Genomic DNA, 19,159 nt, shown 5'->3' on the forward strand with positions numbered 1-19,159 from the left:
ACAGCCTCTGGGGCCTGCACCTCCATCAGTGATTCATCAGCTAATGGGGAGTTCTAATTCGCTGCTTTGCTCCCCTTAAGCCCTGTAATTGCGGTGTCTCTGAACCCAAAGGAAACACGTTGCGCTCTGCGTGCCCGGGCGCATAGCTTTTAAATCTTCATAACTCTGTAATTACTACAGCGCTTTCCTTCAAATCTGGCTCAATTTCACTTCCTTAATGAGCACTACAATCTTGATAAAGTTTGCCGTTTGCTGCCTCTGCTGTTCCCAAGGACTCTGTCCCTGCGATAAGGCGACCTGGAGCTCGAACTCCCTCACGTTGGTCTCAGAAAGAGCCGATTTATTTCGGGACCACCTGGGTCAAAAGCACTTCCTCTGGGTCAAGGCCAGCGCCCAGGGTTTTCATCACAGAGGGGTGCTTGGAGAGCAAATTCTGAACAGTGCAGCCAAAGGGGAGGTGTGGGGGTGCTCGTGGACCCTTGGGGGATGGCCGGTTAGCTTTATTAGCGCCATGTGCTCTAGAGCCTGTGCTTCATTTGCCCCAACTGAAGGCTTTTTCTTTAGAGTCAATATATTAAAAATCGACCTCCTCTTTATAAACCGAGCCCTGCCAGGGAGTGAAAATTGCAGATCGGCTTCAACAACAACAACAACAACAACAACAACAAATCTCCACCTTCTTTCCCCTACCTACCAACCGGTTGCCAGGAGTTTTAAAAGACTTGCTGGAAGTGCCATTTCGGGATTCTAGGCGAAGGCACATCTTCTCTTGCAGCTGGCTGGACGGTCTCCTCATTTTCACCGCTGTTTTGCTTTCAACCATGTGCTGATGCTTGGTCTCAGCTTTAGTTTTTCCATTTCTAAGCTGTAAGAAGAACCAGCACTGAAGCCTGTGTTGCATTTAGAATCTGTACCCCCCCCCCAAAAAAAAAAACCGGTGTTAATCACTCTGGGATTCTGAATTGCACTTAATTCTTATCTCTATTATAGCTTGCTGGTGATGTATTACCTTGATTTGTTTACATGTCTATTTACCCTACTAGACTCCACCCTTTGAGAGCGGAGTTTATGTCTTCTTTCGTTTTATATCCCTGGCAGCCAACAGAGGCCCGAGCACCCAATAGATGTTTGCACTCAGTAAATAAAGCTTCCAGTAAATGTTTGTTGCATAACCAGAAGAACGAATCAGTGAATGAAACTTTCCTGTTTGCTATCACCATCTGCTTTAACTCTGTCCGTTATTTTGATGTATTTGCAGTTCTGACGAGATCCAGATTTGGCATGTTTAAAATTATATTCAGTTGTAAAATGTGAGGCTCGGAGTTCTGAAGATAAGAAAGAAGTCAAAATTTCTCCCATTGGAAACAATGTGAGTAATCAACAGTTCTTTGCAGGGAAGATAAAAAAGCTGGTTAGAACAGTCTTCAGATTCACTGTCTTTGGCATTTTGGAAAACATTTAATAGCATTATTTTTTTTTTCTGCCCGTGTTTCTCTGTCAGTAAAATGCAGGGAGAAGCCCTTGCCCTTCATACTTGATAGACTCAATGAGGATTTTTGAGGAAGAAAAGCACCAACTAAAACCAAGGAAAACCTTCGGGAGTGGGACATAGTCTTTTCTTCCCCTGAGAACTGTACACACGATAGTTGCCAATATGTATGCACCTGTGCATACATGTGTATGGTGGCTTCATACATTTTTTAAAGATTTATTTATTTATTTATTTATTTATTTATTTATTTATTTATTTATTTATTTATTTATTTATTTATTATAGACAGAGAGAGAGAGAGAGAGGCAGAGACACGGGAGGAGGGAGAAGCAGGCTCCATGCAGGGAGCCCGACGTGGGACTCGATCCCGGGACTCCAGGATCAGGCCCTGGGCTGAAGGCGGCGCTAAACTGCTGAGCCACCCAGGGATCCCCCGTATTTTGATATATTAATGAATTTTTCCCACTGGTGTGTCCTGGGAACATAGACACACAAAGCCAAATGTCAGGTTCTTGAACCAGAAGAGCTTGGACTTTTGAGTTCCAGAAACGAAGCCCTGGAGGCTGAGACACAATGTACTGTGACCCTTAGCTTTGGGAGAATGCGTGCTCCCTCCAACAAGAGGGCACCCACCCATGGGCTGCTGGCTTCCTCCTGGGAACCTGCAGAGCCAAAGGGGAGAGGGAGCTGGTGAGTGTCAGAGCTCAGGGGCTAACATAAAACTTGAGAGAACCTCCTGGGGAGCATGAAGTGGTGGCCTCCTGGCTGGAGAGAGAGGGGCCAGTGACATCTTCTGCAGTCCTTCTGTTGAATGTGCCTGTGCCTTCTTCCTATGTGTCCCATGTGTTCCATGGCTGGCCCATCCTTCCCTTTTATCTTGCCCTAAAGTTGTTTTTCTGTGCTACAACTTCATCTGCGGGGGCAGTTCAAGTATAGGGGAACCAGGAGCTCCAGAAAGTTTCCTGCTTGAATGTGAACCATAGAACTCTCCAGGAGTTTCCCAAAGGTGGCAGCCTCTCACTCCTGCCTCAGCCATCGCTAGGCACTCTCGAATCTGCTCTTCCTCCCTCGGAGGCGCAAGTACAATGCACCTCCATTGCAAGATATTTTAACGTTACATTTTATGGACATACCGTATTCATTTATTTTCAAGTTGTTGCTTTTTACTCATGTCAACTTGATCTATTTTGCTATCTCTGAAGTGGTTTGGGTAAAGTGGGTTGGGAAGGAATGCTCATAATTTTCCTCAATAAAATTAAGGAAAATACTTTTTTTATTTAACAGCTTTTTACTTAGTGGCAGGGCTTTTAGGAGTGAATTAAGGCGATTAGGTGAGGAAGAGGTGCAATTGGGTGGAGGAAGGGAGACTCCAGTCCCTATAATTACATGATTATGCTAACAAGCCCATGTGTCTCCTGGAATTTCTTAGACAAAAGAAATATTTCTCAAGTATAAATAATGATGGTGCAGCATCAGTGCTGGGATATTTGAAGCAGAATAGACATATTTGGTGAAGAATCTTTCAGGAATCTGTTTTGTTGCTTGGGAGGCTCTAGAGGAACTGGACTTATTGGCACTAGTTCCCACTGGGCTGCAGCAGGCAGGAGCGGAACTGTGGGACGTGGTGACATAGATGGGGTATTTCATTCATTTTACATTTGCCTTAGGTTTATACTGACTGAACATTAGCGTCTTCAGGGAAATTGTGTTGGCCTTTGAGCTGCATGGGTTTGGCTGCTGGGGATTAGGCCAAGGGGTCTTTTTTAAATGCTGCCTTTCCTTCCCATTTTGGCCACAAGCTCATGGTAGTAAAGATGTGCACATGGGCTGGGGGTGGGGGCGTGATCAGGAGACAGGAACACACCCATAAATGGGTATAGCAGTCTGGCTTCAGACATTCACTTTGAGTTCATCAGGGTTTTGGGGGAAAAGTCAGTAAAATGGTGCGATCGGGGATTTGAGTCAGGAAGGCAGGACTCCTGGATGTGTGGAAAACTCATCAGCATTAAGAATATTCATACATCTCATCATGAGATGAGATTACACATTACATGTGGTTGCTACACTTTTATTGATTTCAGTATTTCAGTCCTATACATACATTAGGAGCCAAGCTTGAAGAATGTGTGTGTGTGTGTGTGTGTGTGTGTGTGTGTGTGTGTGTGGCAGGGGGAGGCCACATAGGAGGGGCTTAGAATGGGAAGGGGTACAGTGAGGCCAGGAGGTCATCTAAAAGCTGTCCTTCCATAGCTAACACATAGTTTTTATTTAGGTAGATGTAGAACAATCACCTTTCCGAGAGTGCCTTTATTCATCCCTTACAGTGGACTGAGAACGAAGGAGCTCGGAAGCCAAAAAATCAAAGCTTTTAATTTTGAACCAAATGGCTTTATTAGCACATGGCTAGGAGTCCAGGAGATTACAAAGAGAGCTTTCCTTTTTGCATAGTTGAACGGTGCTTTGAATCATTTTGAAATCTTGACTTCAGTCTATGCGGACCACTTCCAGGCAGACACCAACGTCCCTAGCCGGTTCTTGAACTTAATTATCCCCTGGAATCCTCCCCCGTCCTGCCACTGTCTTGCCCTCTCCTTCAACCAAGCCTGGCGTTGTGTGCTCGGGGCCCTGGGGCCCTGGGGCCCAGGAAGGAACTCACAGATGATCCCAAGCCTCCCTGAGGAGTGACAGCCCGACCCGCTGCTCAACACCCATGTGAGGACTCAGCTGGGCTCACTCCACTGGCCCCCTGAGTGCTATTAATAGGACAGTGCTGGGTGAGGGGGAGTGACAGGCAGGGCAGACTTGCCACAGGCTTGCTAACTGGATGCCTTTAAAACCCCTCATTGTTCTCTATGCCTCAATATGTTTAGGGAGGAGTGTGTGTGGCTTGGCCACCTAGCAGAACTCATGTTCAGAATTTTGAACATATTAAAAAGTCAAGCTAAATTTGAAAAACAACCAGCTCTAAGCTTTTTAGATTTGTGAGATAAAAAAAAAACCAACTCCTAAAAGACCTTTCTCCAAAATATTTTCTTTTTTTTCCCATTTTTTTTATGTTTGGAAACAAAACCGAATTTAAAGTTGCAAGAAATGTACGATGACTCCCAATATGCCCTTTACCTAGACTCATTATTTCGCACATTTTTACCATGTTCTCTTTTTTTTCTCTGTCTTTAGACATAGACCTTACTATCATCATCATTCTTGTTGTTGTTGTTGTTGTTACTGAACCGTTCACGTGTACCTTGCGGACGTCGTGACCCTTTACCCTTAAATTCCCAGCCTGGATCTTTTATGAAACAAGGACATTCGTTTGCCAAAATGTTATTTGTTTTTGGTAGAACAAGAGAAGGAAGGGTCTGTTGAAGCCTTCATAACTAAAGGGTGGGCCAGTCCAAAGTGCTGACTGTGGGGGCCCTGTGTAGGCTCCCACTAAAGGCAGGGAGAGAGGAAAGGAGGCACCACCACAGGGCTGGAGGACTTTATTGTTGCCATAAAACATATTTTTTCCATGTTCTCTTTAGACACATGAAATGAAGGCTGCATTCCCAAGATCTGGCTTGTGGCTTTAAAATAAAAAAATATTTTTACAGTATTCTTTTTGGAGGGATGAAAGCATGTGTTTTATTAACATTTCCCAAACTCTTTTTTTAGGTTTTAGGCTGACAGCATCCAGCCTGTAGACTGCGGCAATCGAAATACATGCATTTTTAGAAATTATACCTTTCGGTTAAGTGAAGGGGAAAACTTTCTTCTGTGAATCACCATCTCTCCGGTAGAGACTCTAAAATCCCTGAGTGCGATCCGCACAGTAGGGTAACACGCAGGTGGTGATCCGGCTTATCTCACCTAACGTGCCAATGAGTTTTGCAAGCAGTTTTCTGGGACTTTCGCTCATTGGTAGTTTGGGCCCCATTCATGATATTCTTTAGAGACCTGGCCCAGCGCAGGCGGCCCAGAGTTGCCCGGGAAGCGGTACAAACAGGTCCCTGGCCACTCTGGGAAGCGCCCCAGCCTCATCACCTCGCACCCCAGCTGTCTCACTAAGCTCACAGAGCCCCGGGCTCTCCGAGGGGCAGCTCGATTTTTCCTGCTCAGAACCCAGAGGACTTGTTCAGAGCTGGAATTCGGCGAAGCAACTTGCTCCGACACGCCAACTCGGCCGCATCCCCAATTCCCCACCCTCCTGCCTCTGCGCTCGCTCCCCACGCCCCCAACCCCAAATTGGGGACTCCCGGCCCCCGCCCCCCTGAGCGTCCCAATGCTGAGCCCTTGGCTGCGCCTAAGTGTCTTTGCGTCGGAGCGCGCGGGGCGCGGCGAGGCCACCAGTGACTCCCAGCGGCCGCACAGGGCGCTGCGCCCCCTCGCCCCGGCCTCCCTCCGCCCTGCGTCCGCCCCGCCGCCCCCGCGCCGCCTCCTGCGCTCGGGCTGGAGGCGGATTCCTCGCTCCGGGTTTTCAAAGCGCCTTTCCGAAGCGTCCTCCCCGCCCAGAGAGGGAGTGAGATCCCGGGCGCAGTCGCTCCCCGGAGCGGCCGAGGGGCGCGCGGGGAGAGGCCTGCGCCGGGGTACTTTCAAACTGAGGCGCGCGCACACACTCACACCGAGACACACACACACAGCCCCCAGACACACACGCACGCACGCACACACACACACATACACGCCCATTTATATAGGCGGCGGCGGCGGCAGCGGCCGGGGCGGCGGCGGCGGCGGCGGCGGCGAGGCAGGAATGATGGAGCTGAGCCAGCCGACCCGGCTGGGAAGCAAGTGAGGAGAGCCCCGGCGCACCCCGGGATTTCTGTGCCCCGCTCTTGTCATCCTACCCAGGCAACGGTGCGCCCGGAGGAGGACCAGGTGGACTGATTTGCTAGAGGGGCGGGGAGGAGGAGGAGACCAGGTGAGCGAGGAGCCCCCGCGCATCCGGACCGCCGGGTCGCGCTTCTGCCCGACTCCCGCTCCCTCTGCGCCTAGGTGGGCGCGCCGGGTTCCCGGGTTCCCCGCTCGCAAGGGGCGCCTCGAGGAGACCAGAAAGTCGCGGCCCGGCTTCGCGGGATGCCTTTCGCCAAGAGGATCGTGGAGCCGCAGTGGCTGTGCCGGCAGCGGCGCCCGGCGCCCGGCCCGGCGGAGGACGCGAACGGAGGCAGCGCTGACCCGCCGCCGCCCCTGCAGCCGCCCGGCCGACGGGACGAGGCCGTGGCGCCGGGCCCGGAGGATCCTCCCCGCGCGCCCCCCGCGCCTCCCGGGCCGCCGCCGCCGCCGCTGCCCGCGCCGACCGACCAGGCGCAGCCGCCGCACGGAGAGGCGCCAGCGGCGGGCGAGGAGAGCGCGGCGGGGGTCGCCGAGGCGGCGTCCGCGGCCGGCGAGGCGTCCTCGGCGGCGGCGGCGGCGGCCGTGCTGCTCATGCTGGACCTGTGCGCGGTCAGCAACGCCGCGCTGGCCCGCGTCCTCCGGCAGCTCTCGGACGTGGCCCGGCACGCGTGCAGCCTCTTCCAGGAGCTCGAGAGCGACATCCAGCTGACCCACCGCCGCGTCTGGGCGCTGCAGGGCAAGCTCGGCGGCGTGCAGCGCGTCCTCGGCACGCTGGACCCCAAGCAGGAGGCAGTGCGTGAGTACCGCGCCGTCCGCCCGCCGGGCGCTCCCTGGGCCGCCGCACCCTCACGCCCTCCCCGGTCGCCGCAATCCCAGCCCCGCGGCGCTGCGCCCGCCGCAGCTTGCACCTTCCTCTCGCCTCCCCACCCCGCCCCTCCCCTCCCCCGGGACCCACCCCAGTCCGCCTGGTGCCGGGAGTTCCCGCTGGGCTGGAGGCAGGGATGCAGTCGCGATGGGGGAGAAAGTTAAAGGGGCGGCCTGGGAGCTCGTCGGCCGCCGCGGGCACACAGGGAGAGCGTTGGGGACACCGGAGGCAGACCGATCTGTCATTCATTCCCGGGACTCGCCTTCCCCGACTGTCCCCGGGTCGGGGACGGGGGGGGGGGGGAGGGGGCGGGGATTGGTGCAACTTTAGTGGTTTCCAGCAGCCCAGCCCCGAGCCCTGCAGCAGTCCCCCCCGTGCGTGCCTGGGGGGCTCGAGGAGTAGCGAGTGCCCTTTTAGGGCGTCTGTAACGCCGTAGCGGTCTTGTCACTCTTGCTGTTCCCTCGGGGTCTGCGCCGAGCCCCGAACTTGTGCCTTGCGCTAGCGTGCGACGTAGCGCGGCGCCGCTCGCCTCGCCAGTGAAGTCCGGAGCCTCTGCTCTAACCCGGTGGCCCAGCGAGGCCGCGGCGACGGCGACGGGCGTGGAGGGAGCAGTGTCCCCGGCGCCGGGCATCTTTCCTGCGCCCTCCCTCCGGCACAGGGCGCCGACCAGCGGAGGATCCCGGAGGCGTGTCCCCGCGCCCCCTCTCCCCCACCGGGCACGGTCGCCCAGACCCCCCTCCCCGCGTGTGGCAGACCCTCGGGCGTCCTTGCCGCCCTTTAACTTCACTCTTGCGACGCCCTCCGACTGCCGGTAGCGGGCCTTCTGCGGCCTCGGTCCCCCGGGGCGCTCCGGGGCGCCCCGGCCGCGCGGTCGGGCAGCTCAGGCGGCGGCCGGATCCTTAGGAGCGAACCGACGATGGGCGGGGGCGCTAGGCCGGCGCGCCGCTCCCCGGGCGCCTAGTCCGGCTGCGACGCTCGCGCCGAAGGTGATGTCAGCGGCTCTGCCTTACATAAGAAGCTTCCCCCGTTGCCGCAGCAGCTGCGCCCGAGCGCGGTGGCCGCGGCATCCTTCCTCGGGGATTTCCGGGCACCTCTGCCCCGCGGCCCGGCCCAGCCTCCTCGCCGCCGCTCCCCTCCCGCGCACCCCCCCCCCCCGACAGAAACCCCTTTGCACCGCGCCCCGGGAATCCGCCGCTTTTCTGCAATAACAATAATAATAAGCGTAATGAATAAATGATGTGCGCGATCGGTTTTCGCAGCTATAAAAGACCCAGAGTTGGGTTAATGACTGGTTGTTTAAAAGGGCAATTCCGGGATGAGTTCTGGAAAGAATTAGGACTGCCGTAGGCCAAGTCGTATTTTACTTTTGGGACTTGAAATGAGCGCTTTAATCCTGCCTCCTTTTTTTAAACCCCAAACCACACAGCAGGGACAAGCCCTTCACTTTCTACAGCGCTGATATCTGGGGAGTGCGGTTGGGGTGAGTGGTGATTTCACTTCAAAAGAACTGGAGGGAAGTTTTGCAGACTGTTAAGTGGTTCGTACATGTGTGTGTGTGTGTGTGTGTGCGTGCGTGCGTGTGCGTGTGTGTGACATCGCTCCTCAAATTAGATCTCACACAAGTGAAACTCAGTGCTGGAGCAGAATGTGCCCCCTTCTCCCCTGTTTCTTTTTTATTTATTTTTTATGATTTATGTATTCATGAGAGACAGAGAGAGAGGCAGAGACACAGGTAGGGGGAGAAGCAGGCTCCATGCAGGGAGCCCAACGTGGGACTCGATCCCAGGACCCCGGGATCACACCCTGAGCCGAAGGCAGAGGCTCAACCCCTGAGCCACCCAGGCGCCCCGCTCCTCTTTCTTTAGAGACAGCAGTGGGCAGTTATTATGTATCTGGTATTTAACACAGTTCTTTCAGGCCCTTTTACAGAAATACAAACTAATGGTTGACGGAGAAAAGGTGATTTTTGAGGACTATATACTCTTTATGTGTATTTATACAAGAATGTTTAAAGATAGGGCTAATTAATACACAGGGATGGATTAAAATCTCCTATTATTTTTGAATTTTTTTCTAAGCTGTAGCCCCACACTTTGTGTCCAGACCTTTCTCTTCTCTTGTCCATATAAACTTGAGATGACATGGTTGTCATTCGATGTCCCAGAAAACATTACTTTTGGAAAGAAGAGCACAATCCTGTGTGTTTTCATTTGCATTTCCTAGCATGCACACACAGAGACGGGGATTTCTGTGTGAGTAGTTTATTTGAGAGGGGGTTCCAGAAAGCCCAGGGGGGTGAGGAGTGCGGAGGTGGGTCAGGGAGGGGAGGAGAGCTCCTGAATGCTGCGGGCTGGGGCTGCTTATCGCTGTGGGGACCGGAGGGAGGTTCAATCCAGCACACACCTCAGACTTGGTCCACTGAAGAGGGAGGAAACTGGAGTATTTACCCAATGACTTCTACCCCTCACTGCTGGAAAGTAGCATTTGGAGCATGAACTCCAAGGCTCCTGGGGCCTGCCCCATGTGTGGGTTCAGCATGCTCCTGGGCCAGGTAGAGAGTTGCAAGCCTGTGTTGAGACAGGAATGTCTGAGGTGGGGGGCAGAGGGGCTCCGGGTGGGGTGCCAGTGGCATCTACTACATCCTGCATCTCCCTTCAGCGCTGCTCAGGGCCTAGGCCAGTTTCAAAGGGACAGGAAGCCGAAAAGTAGCTCATGCTCCCTCTTCCTCTCATTTGAAGGTGGCTGGGCACCTCCATACCCCCTGGATAGCCTTCCCACCCTGATCATTGTCCCTCTGTAGCCTGTGTGCTGCTTCATCTGTGCACAGCTGCTTTCTCTTGCCTTGAGCCAGGCTAGGGTGGTTGTTGCAGGGGTGACATGATCTGACCTACACTTTAGTGAAATCACTCTGGAGGCAAATTTGGAGGCTGGTAGACCAGTTGGTGATGGTGGTCAGGACTAGGGAGGTATCTATAGGGATGGTGAAAAGTGGCAGGATTCTGAATTCATTTTGGAAATAGAATTGACAAGATTTATTGATTGGATTGGGTATAAGGTATGAGTGGAAAAAAATGATTATGGATGACTTCTAGTTTTTTTTTTTTTTTGTCTTAAACAGCTTGTAGGAGGTGGTAGTGTTTCCAGAAATGGGTAAGGTTAGCTAGGAAGAGTGGCTATTTTATTATGTGTGTGTGGTAGGGCATCAATCGTTTTTTATTTTTTGCCGTGTTAACTTGAGATGCCTGATGTGTCTTAGACCATTAGATGTGTGAGTCCCGAGCTCAAGAGAGAGGCCCAGACAGGAGATGTGAGACATACAGATGGAGATGGCTGGCGGGCTGCTGAGCTGCTGGGGGGACAGACGGGGTGCTCCTATATGAGTCCGTCGATTTTTCACAGCGCACGGCATAGTGAGGTCCTCCGCTGAGAGGGTGCTGGTAATGTGAGGAGAGAAGGCTGGGTGTTAATGTTGTCTCAGGGAGGGAGCATGGATGCAGTAAGGAAGTGTAGCAGGATTACCTGGCTGTGTTGAGAGCCTTCTGAGATTTATGGTCATAAACTTGAAGTAAGTCCAGCTTTTCAGTCACTAAAACCTGAGACTTAGGAATTACTTCATGAGCCTCGACCCCAAGCCATTCATCCTTAGACATTTTAATGTCGTTGGCTTTTTCGTTGCTGTTGATTGTATTTAGTTACTGAGTTTTAAAGCAAGTTTTGTAGTGAACTTTAACATTCCTACAGAAAAGTGCAGGCACCATAAATGTACAGTTTGGCTAATTTTCATAAAGTGAACAACTCCGGTAACCATCTCCCAGATGGAGAAATAAAACATTACTGGATCCTGAAACATCCTCCCCAGGCCCTTTACCAGTCACCCTCTCCCTACGCAGAGGTAACCACTATTCTGACTCCGACCCCCGTCAGTAGGATTGTCCTGCTTTTGGACTTTATGTAAGTGGAGTCACATAGTAAATGCTTCTTGGGTCTAGCACTGTTCACTCAGCATTACGTTCATAAGAATCCTCGATGTTGTTGCATATACAGCAGATTGTTCATTCTCGTTGCTGAATGAAATTCCACAATCCATTGTGTGCATACTCCGCAATCCGTTGATCCGCTCTCCTGATGATAGACCTTTGGGTTGTTTCCAGTTTAGGGCTATTGCCACAAACATTTTTTTAAAACACGTGTTTTGACGAGCTAATGTATCCACAGCTGTCTGGTATATAAGTAGAATATGTAAGAGTGGAATTGCAGGAGCTCGGGATGGATGTTTGGCTGTAGTAGCTACTGCCTACTGGTTTTCTAAACTGGTTGTACCAACTGATATTCCCAGAAATAGATGGGAGTTCCAGCCGGAACTCCACAGCCTCACCAACACTGGGTACTGTCTTTTTAACCCTGGTGAGTAGGTAATAAAGATCTCATTGTGATTTTCATTTGCATTTCTCTGATAGCTTGTGAGATTGAGCACCTTTTCTATATATTTTTGGCCCTTTGGATATGCTGTTTTCTTAACTGCCTGTTCACAGCCTTTGCTCATTTTTCAGTGCCTTTTAAAATTGTCTTGTAGGGGTGCCTTAGTGGCTCAGTCAGTTAAGCGTCTGCCTTTGGCTTAGGTCATGATCTCAGGGTCTTGGGATCCAGCCACGTGCTCTCTGCTCAGCCGGGAGTCTGCTTCTCCCTCTCCCTCTGTGCATGCGCGCCCTCTCTCTTGCATGCCCATACACTCTCTCTCAAATCAATAAATAAATCTGTAAAAAAAATACAATTGTCCTGTAGATATTCTTTATATAGTGTGGATGTGAATCATGTGTGTGCTCTAGATACCGCAAATACCTTCTCTACCTCTATGGCTTGCCTCTTTACTCTCAGTGTTATCTTTCGGTGAGCAAACATTCTTACTTTTATGTAGTTTGGTTTATTAATCTTTGTCTTTACATCTAGTGTTTTTTGCGTTCTGTTCTCTTTGCTCTTAAATTCCTCACTGACCCCAGGTTCATAAAGATATTCTTCTATGGTCTAGATGGTTTTTTGTTTTGCCTTTGTCATTTACATCCACGAGTCATATGGCGTTGATGTTTGCAAATGATGTGAGGTAGGGGGTCAAGATTAATTTTTTCCTTATCGATGCCCAATTAATCCATTGCCACTTACTAAAAAGACCATCATTTCTCTCCATTGCACTGCAGTGACACTTTTGTTCTTTACTGAGCAGTTTGATTTTATTTTTTAGTTGATATTGAGTTCTGCTATATGTCAGGCCTTGTGGTAAGAAATTTATATGAATTACCTTATTTAATCTTCACGATAACTCTGTGAGAGAGGTACTATTATTTTTCCACTTTGCTGAGGGTTAGCAGCTTGCTCTGGGTAGCCACAGCTGGAAAGTGCTAGAGCCTAGATTTAGGATCCAGGTCTGAGTCCACAAGCTATGTTCCCAAGCACTAGACTTTTCTTCCATGCTCTGCTGTGCAAATCCAGGGAAATTACTATATTAAAATCAAGGCCCTTCTCCATATGCTTCTGTCCATGTGACAGGCTCCATCTCTTGCTCTTCTACCCAATGTCCCTCTCTGCCTTCTCCATCTATTACCCTCATTCAGTCATACTGAACTACTGGGTGTTCCCCAACTTGCCAAGCTTTCTCACTCTTCATGCCTATGTGTATACTACTCTTTCCTTCTGGAACATTTCACTGGCTAATTACTACTCATTCTTTGCTACTCAGCCAACAAATCACCTTCTCCATGAAGTGGAACCTCATTCCTTGCTTACCACCTCCCCACCAACAAGTTTTCTAGAACTGTGTGCTAACTTTTATCATAGCTTTTCTCCTTCTGAACAGCAGACAGTGTTGGTCCTTTGTCTGTATTCCTTCAGCCCTCCCCTCTCAGGCTGAAGGCTGCCTACTGTAAACTCCTGACTCCGCCTTGGCCTTTTTTTCCCTTGGCCAATGGACCATGGTTGATCTTGAACCCAGGGAAAGCTGGAAGTGCTGGTGAGTTAAATGCCCTGAAGCAGTAGTCAACCAACGATGGATAGGGCACTGGTGAACGAATGCCCCAGTTTCCTTGCATGTTGTACACCGTCTCTCAGGGTTCCCCAGTAGGACTGAGCACTAGTTGACCACAGTGCTGACTTATTTGATAATGTACTGTGTATTCTCTGCTTTCCTTTCTCCATCTCACTTTCTCATTCACCTGTGGATGGTTCTTGGGGTTGCCTTCCACAGAAACTGCTTGAACTTGTATTTGCACTCATAGGATCTGGGGAAACCAGCCCAAAACAATCTGTTTAATTTTTAAACTGTGTGGGGAAATACCTGGGACCAGGAGTATAGTAGAGGTGATATTTCTCACTCTTTTTCCTTGAACTATATACCCCAGTATATATTAACCGCATGCCTGGCCCCTCCCAGACACTCTCCAGTGGGTCTGGAAATAACTTCTAACCCTTTAGAGGATATCTTCCTTGCTTCAGGGGTGAGAAGGGACACGGAAGGGACTCAAGTCTACTGTGATGAAGACCTATCTGCTCAGTTCTTCAGTGTTCCATTGGCTAGCCTTTGAGAGTACTATTTATGGTTCTGTGTAATGGGGTCAGCGATGGCCTCAGGAGATCCAGACTCACTATTTGAGAAGCATAATTTCAGCCAGAGCAGACACAGAAACTGCTAAACTCAGAAAGATACTAGAAAGTCACACATTGGGTGGATCCATCATTTTGGGCGCATATGGTAACGCAAATCACAGGTTCACTGTGCTCTTGGAGGGATGATCCTTTCCCTCCCCCATTCTGTTCATTCAACCACTTGCAAAAACCCCTTGCAGTCTGGTTGATGTGTTTTTTGGATGTTTTAGTAACTGTGGTTAGATTTCCTTTCCTCCTGTCTCTGCTCGGCGAGCTTCTCTGATGCTTTAGGAGATCCTAACAGCTCCATTGAAAGCTGCTTTTAAATCCATCACGGAACAACTGAGAAGAAAGCAACCTTTCAAAGGTTAATAATTCATGGTTGTAATTTCCTCATAACTAGTAACAGCAACACATTTCCTTCTAGACTTTTCTTGTTGTACTGGATTGGGCTTTAAATCAAAACTACTGAACTGCTTTACCTAGGAAATCCTTGAGATTCTTTGGGGCTGATAATGCTAAGACAGTAACAAAAAAGATTCCTTTCTTCCTGTTTGTGGAGGCCTTTCCCACATAATACCATCAGGAAAGTGTAAATTCCACATAAGCTCTCAGAAATGTCTCGAGTCTCGGAGCTTCTGGTCTACCTTTAATGGGCATTACCTTGAAATTGCAAAGACGTATGAAATCTCTCCTATTGTCCAAGAGTCTTAAGGATTCATTGGCTTCTTATAACCCTGAAATTTTAGGGACAAAGACATTTTTAAGCGTAGTTGGAGTTTCATTTTGACAACTCAGTTTTATTTTTTTTTCTTTTTACTATTTAAACTCATGGAACACGAGATTTTGCAGGACACTCTATTAAAAAGCCATGAGAAGAGTATGCCCAGAACAAGCCATCAATCACAAAAATTCCTGAAAGTTCTTTTTGTATCAAGAATGCCTCACAAATCATATCCTGATAAGAAGTGAAATAAAAAATTAATGAGGTGGGAGTGGTTTCTCAATGTAAGGCTCTCATTCTAAGGTCTAAATTTGCAGAAACAGGGTTCTGGAAAGCCCTTCTGCCAGACTGCAAGGCCACAAAAGGGCAGAGAGCCCGTCTGGCTCCTCTTTGTGAACGACTGAGATAGGCATGGTCAATAGTTGTTTGACATTCATGTCCATCACTCAGTTCACTAAGGAACACGAGAAGGTTCGTGTGTCCTGAAATAGGAATCTGAGGACCTGGGCATCTGTATGCTGAAAGATTACTTAATTATGAAGTACCCTAGCCCTTGAATGTGAGACTAACCAAGAAGAGAATGACTGTAACAGGAGGTGGAGGATCTTGGATCTCGGGGTTGGGAAAGACCTCAGCACCCATCAAATCCACCCTGCCGCCCAGGGTTGCAGAGCACAAGTGGACCCATATCCTTTCTTCGTATGAGTGCCCTGCTAGGGCTAAGGTGGCCCGGTGGCCCTTGCTATTTCAACCATTGCACGACGCCGTTGCTGCACCATTGCTTTCATGGCCTGTGCAACTCTGCTTTCCAGCAGCAGTTCTTTTGCACGAGGTTTCCTCTCTGCCATTGTGCACTTGGTATTTTGAACTTAAATTTCACAAGACTCCCCCATTGTCTCTGTTAAATTGAATCTTGCTTGCTTTGCTCTTTCATTTCCAATCAGTGGTGATGGTTTAAAATCTTGATTCACTGTGTCAGCTATTGCCCACAGCATTTTGCTCTCTGCAGACATCATAAACATGATTCTAGCCCATCATCCACATCTTTGATAAAATGATTGTTCAGATGGACTCAAGGCCAGAGTCCCCTGGCAGGCAGTACTAGCAGTGTCCCTCCAACTTGACGTCTCTTAATCAACATTCCTCGGGCACCATTGTTGCAGCAACCACAAATGTACCCCCCACCTTCCCATTCAAACCACATTTCTCCACCTTGCCCACAAGATCTATCATCATGAGCAATTGTCAAATGGTTTGCTGAAATCAAGATACCATATGTCTCTAGCATTCCTTTGATCTCCCAGTCTAATAACCCTACTCAGGAGGGGAATAAGGTTAGTCTGGCTCAAACTGGACTCACAGCCATCAGAGGGGCCATTTACATTTTCTCATTTAGAATGGATAAAGAGGTCATTCGGGGAAATCGGCCCCAGAGTGACTGCAGCATAGGACTGCAAGGGGACTCTCTGGGTCCTCGGGTCCATTTCTCTGACTCCAAAGTGCCTGGTTTGTAAAAGGCATTGAATCAGAGTGCTTATGTCTTTCTTTCAGGATAGCTGGTGAGAACCCCATGTCCTGGTCGTCTGTTGCTTAAGGAAAGGTTTGGAAGTCATGACGTTCGGCGTTTGCTTAGGCTCCTTTTGAGTAAGGTTGGCAAGCGTCCAGTTTATCTAATTGTTGAGAAGCAGGTGAGTATGTGGCTAAGGGCATGGGCTCTGAAGTCAGACCACGAGGGTTCAAATCCCAGCTCTACCCCTTCACAGCTATATGACTTTGGACAATTTCCTGAGTATTTCTTCTTCTTTGTCTGTTATGGGATGGAGATAAAAACACTACCTACTGCATCCAGTTGTTGACAGGATCCAAGGAGTCACCGTGGACGGACCCTGAGACCTGTGCCTGGCCCATGGCGAGCCCTGGTTCATTAACTGGCTCTTATTTTATTGGTGCTCTAATTGGATCATGCAGCGTGGGAGGCATGTGTTAATTTTCTCCAAGTAGGTGAAACCTGTGCCTAAATCTGTGCCGTGCTGGGGGAAGGGGACAGCTGAGCAAGCAGTGCTGTGTCCCTCTGCACAGTCAGACAGCTATTAAGATTTCTGGCTCTTTGTGGGCTCTTTTTCTTCTGCAGAGAAGTTTGGAAATAAAAAAACATTTGACCTGTACTCTCACGGTTTAAGTGCATGCATCTGCTCTCTGCCAGGCACTGCTGTAGGCACTTGAGTTTCATTAGTGAGCAAAAAGTTACCAAGAGCTTTCAGTGGAGGGAGACAAACCATAAAGAACAAACACAATACCTTTCAGGGGATTACAAAGCATGTCAGGAGGTGTGTGATGGGCAGAAAGCAACGAGGGCAGGGTGAGGGCCAGCCAGGGGATGGGTGTGGGGTTGCTGGTGCCAGTGGTGTGGTCAGGCGGGCCTCAGGCCTCGTTAAGGAAGCAGCGCAGATTGGAAAGAAGTGAGGGAGTTAGTGATGGAGGCAACTGGAGGCAGGGGGCTCTAGCAGAGGGAACCGGGTAGTACGGAGCCCTGAGGTGCCAGCGAACTTGGCTTGGTGGGGGGATGGCAAGGGGGCATCGTGGTGGGTGTGAAGGGGGTAAGGAGAGGGGGGGGAGAGCAAGCCGGGGAGGTGGGGCAGAGGGTGGCTCCTGGAGGGTCTAGTAGGCTGGGGTGAGGATTTTGCCTTTCACTCTGGGTGAAATGGGGTAGCATGGATCACTTAGAATTGAAAAGGATCCCGTTGCCTATTGTGATGTGAAGGGGCTGGGGCTGGGGCTGGGAGACAGGAGGCAAGAGGTAGAAGTAGAAGCAGGGAGAACAAGTGAGCGCCTGTTGCAGTTTTCCTGGTGAGACCTGGTGCTGGTTTGGCAGAAGTAATGAGAAGTGGTTGGATCCACTTTAGAGCAGTTGACATTTTTTTTTTTTTGTTTCATGTTTTAGGGCTAGGCAATGTGACCCACACAGAAGGGCATCAAATTGAAAAGGAAGGGAAAGCTCTCCTCCGCTCTTACCCTGCCAGGCTTGCTTCAAAGGAAACCATGTTACAACGTGTTGTACTCCTTCTAGGAGAAGCACAAGCAAATTCTCACACACATCTAATGCTTTTCCTAAAACCACTTTTGAATGTCGAGGAAGTCGGCACTTCTAGAGTCTTGTTGATTAATCTTATTTTGCTGTTTTGGAAACATTTAAAAGGTATTCTAACTAATACTCTTTAAAAAAATCAAGGTATAATTTCCACACGATGAAATGCACAGCCATCAAGGGTGTCGTTTGCTGAGTGTTCACAACTGTATTCGCCTGTGTAACCCACACCCCTATTGAGATTGACACTATTCCCTTGCTCCCGATAGATCATGCTTGTTGGAGTTAGGAGAGCAGCGTTAGAGCTCTGGTGCCCTCATGCTAGCCCCGACCGGGCCTGGTGTGTATGACTGTGCACATGGAAGAAAATGTTTCCACGGGGGCTTCAGGGTTCTCCAGTAGGATCACACTGAGAACTAGTGACTCCATGTAGATTTATTTTCTTTTTCTTTCTTTCTTTCTTTCTTTCTTTCTTTCTTTCTTTCTTTCTTTCTTTCTTTCTTTCTTTCTTTCTTTTTCTTTCTTTCTTTTCTTCTTTCCTTTTTCTTTCTTTCAAGATTTCCTTATTTGAGAGAGTGCGTGCGCACACACAGGAGAGAGGGGCAGAGGGAGAGAATCTTAAGCCGACCCCCAGCTGAGTGCAGAGCCCAATGTGGGGCTCCATCCCATGACCCCAAGAATCATGATCTGAGCCGAAACCAAGAGTCAGACGCTTAACTGAGCCACCCACGATTTTCAAGACAAATTGCAATGGTGGAGTTTCCTCACTTGGGTCTGGTGGCACTGGCTGTTTATGACATCTTGGTGCTGAGCTTTAGGGAGGATCTGGGACAAGGATAAGAATCTGGCCTCAGAGACCTCAGGATTAACTTAGAAATAGGAGTTTTTCTAAGATAAAGCTAAAATAACATTGTAAAGGACGTGGAAAAAAAAAAAGGAACGTGTTAATCTTAGGCAAATTTCTAAGTAGCAGGGAATACTGATTTGTACATGTGTTTTCAGCTGATGCTGATGCTTGAAAACTAGATACAGGATGAAGGAAGCTTTTAAAAAATCTGATTTCTGATTATCCTAAGTGCGTTTAGATTTGCAAAATAAGAAGCCCTATTCTGGAGTTCAGCTACTCTTGATTTTTAATGCTAGACATCTGAGGGAGGGAAGAGCCAGTAGCTATGAGGAGGGATGACAGCCAGTGAGACATAATGTTCATTAGAATTTAATATCAATATTTATGTTTCTCTCCAGTGTGCATCTGGACTCTGTTCCTGGAGCCTGTATTTATATTTTAATAATGCAAGTAAAGCTGTATTTTCCTTTTTAATTTCGCATCAGTTCTACTGCCTCAGCCGGCCTCCTCCTCACCCCACCTCACCCCTGCAGTGCTTCAACTGCAAGATGGCACATGTTTATTGAAAGTTCGATTCTAGAGATTAACTTCGAGGGGGGAAAAGTACGGCATGAATAAATACTACAGAGATCCTTTTCCGTGAGGAGCCAAGGGCCTTCTGCTTCACCAACAGGAGCGACGGATGGATGGATGCTTCAGCG

The 19,159-nt window shown here is 49.4% G+C and overlaps 1 protein-coding gene across 1 annotated transcript in view; it reads left to right on the top strand.

Annotated features, from left to right (window-relative positions):
• The first annotated feature begins 5,945 nt into the window (after nt 1-5,945).
• Nucleotides 5,946-19,159, top strand: part of NHS (NHS actin remodeling regulator) — a 345,687-nt gene continuing 332,473 nt past the window's right edge. The window contains exon 1 of the mRNA XM_055337849.1: nt 5,946-7,100. Coding sequence (XP_055193824.1) covers nt 6,548-7,100 — 553 coding nt within the window. The 5' untranslated portion in view covers nt 5,946-6,547. The remainder of the gene's footprint in view (nt 7,101-19,159) is intronic.

The sequence above is a fragment of the Nyctereutes procyonoides genome, unplaced genomic scaffold (genome assembly GCF_905146905.1).
Source record: "Nyctereutes procyonoides isolate TBG_1078 unplaced genomic scaffold, NYPRO_anot_genome, whole genome shotgun sequence".
NCBI classification, from domain to species: domain Eukaryota; kingdom Metazoa; phylum Chordata; class Mammalia; order Carnivora; family Canidae; genus Nyctereutes; species Nyctereutes procyonoides.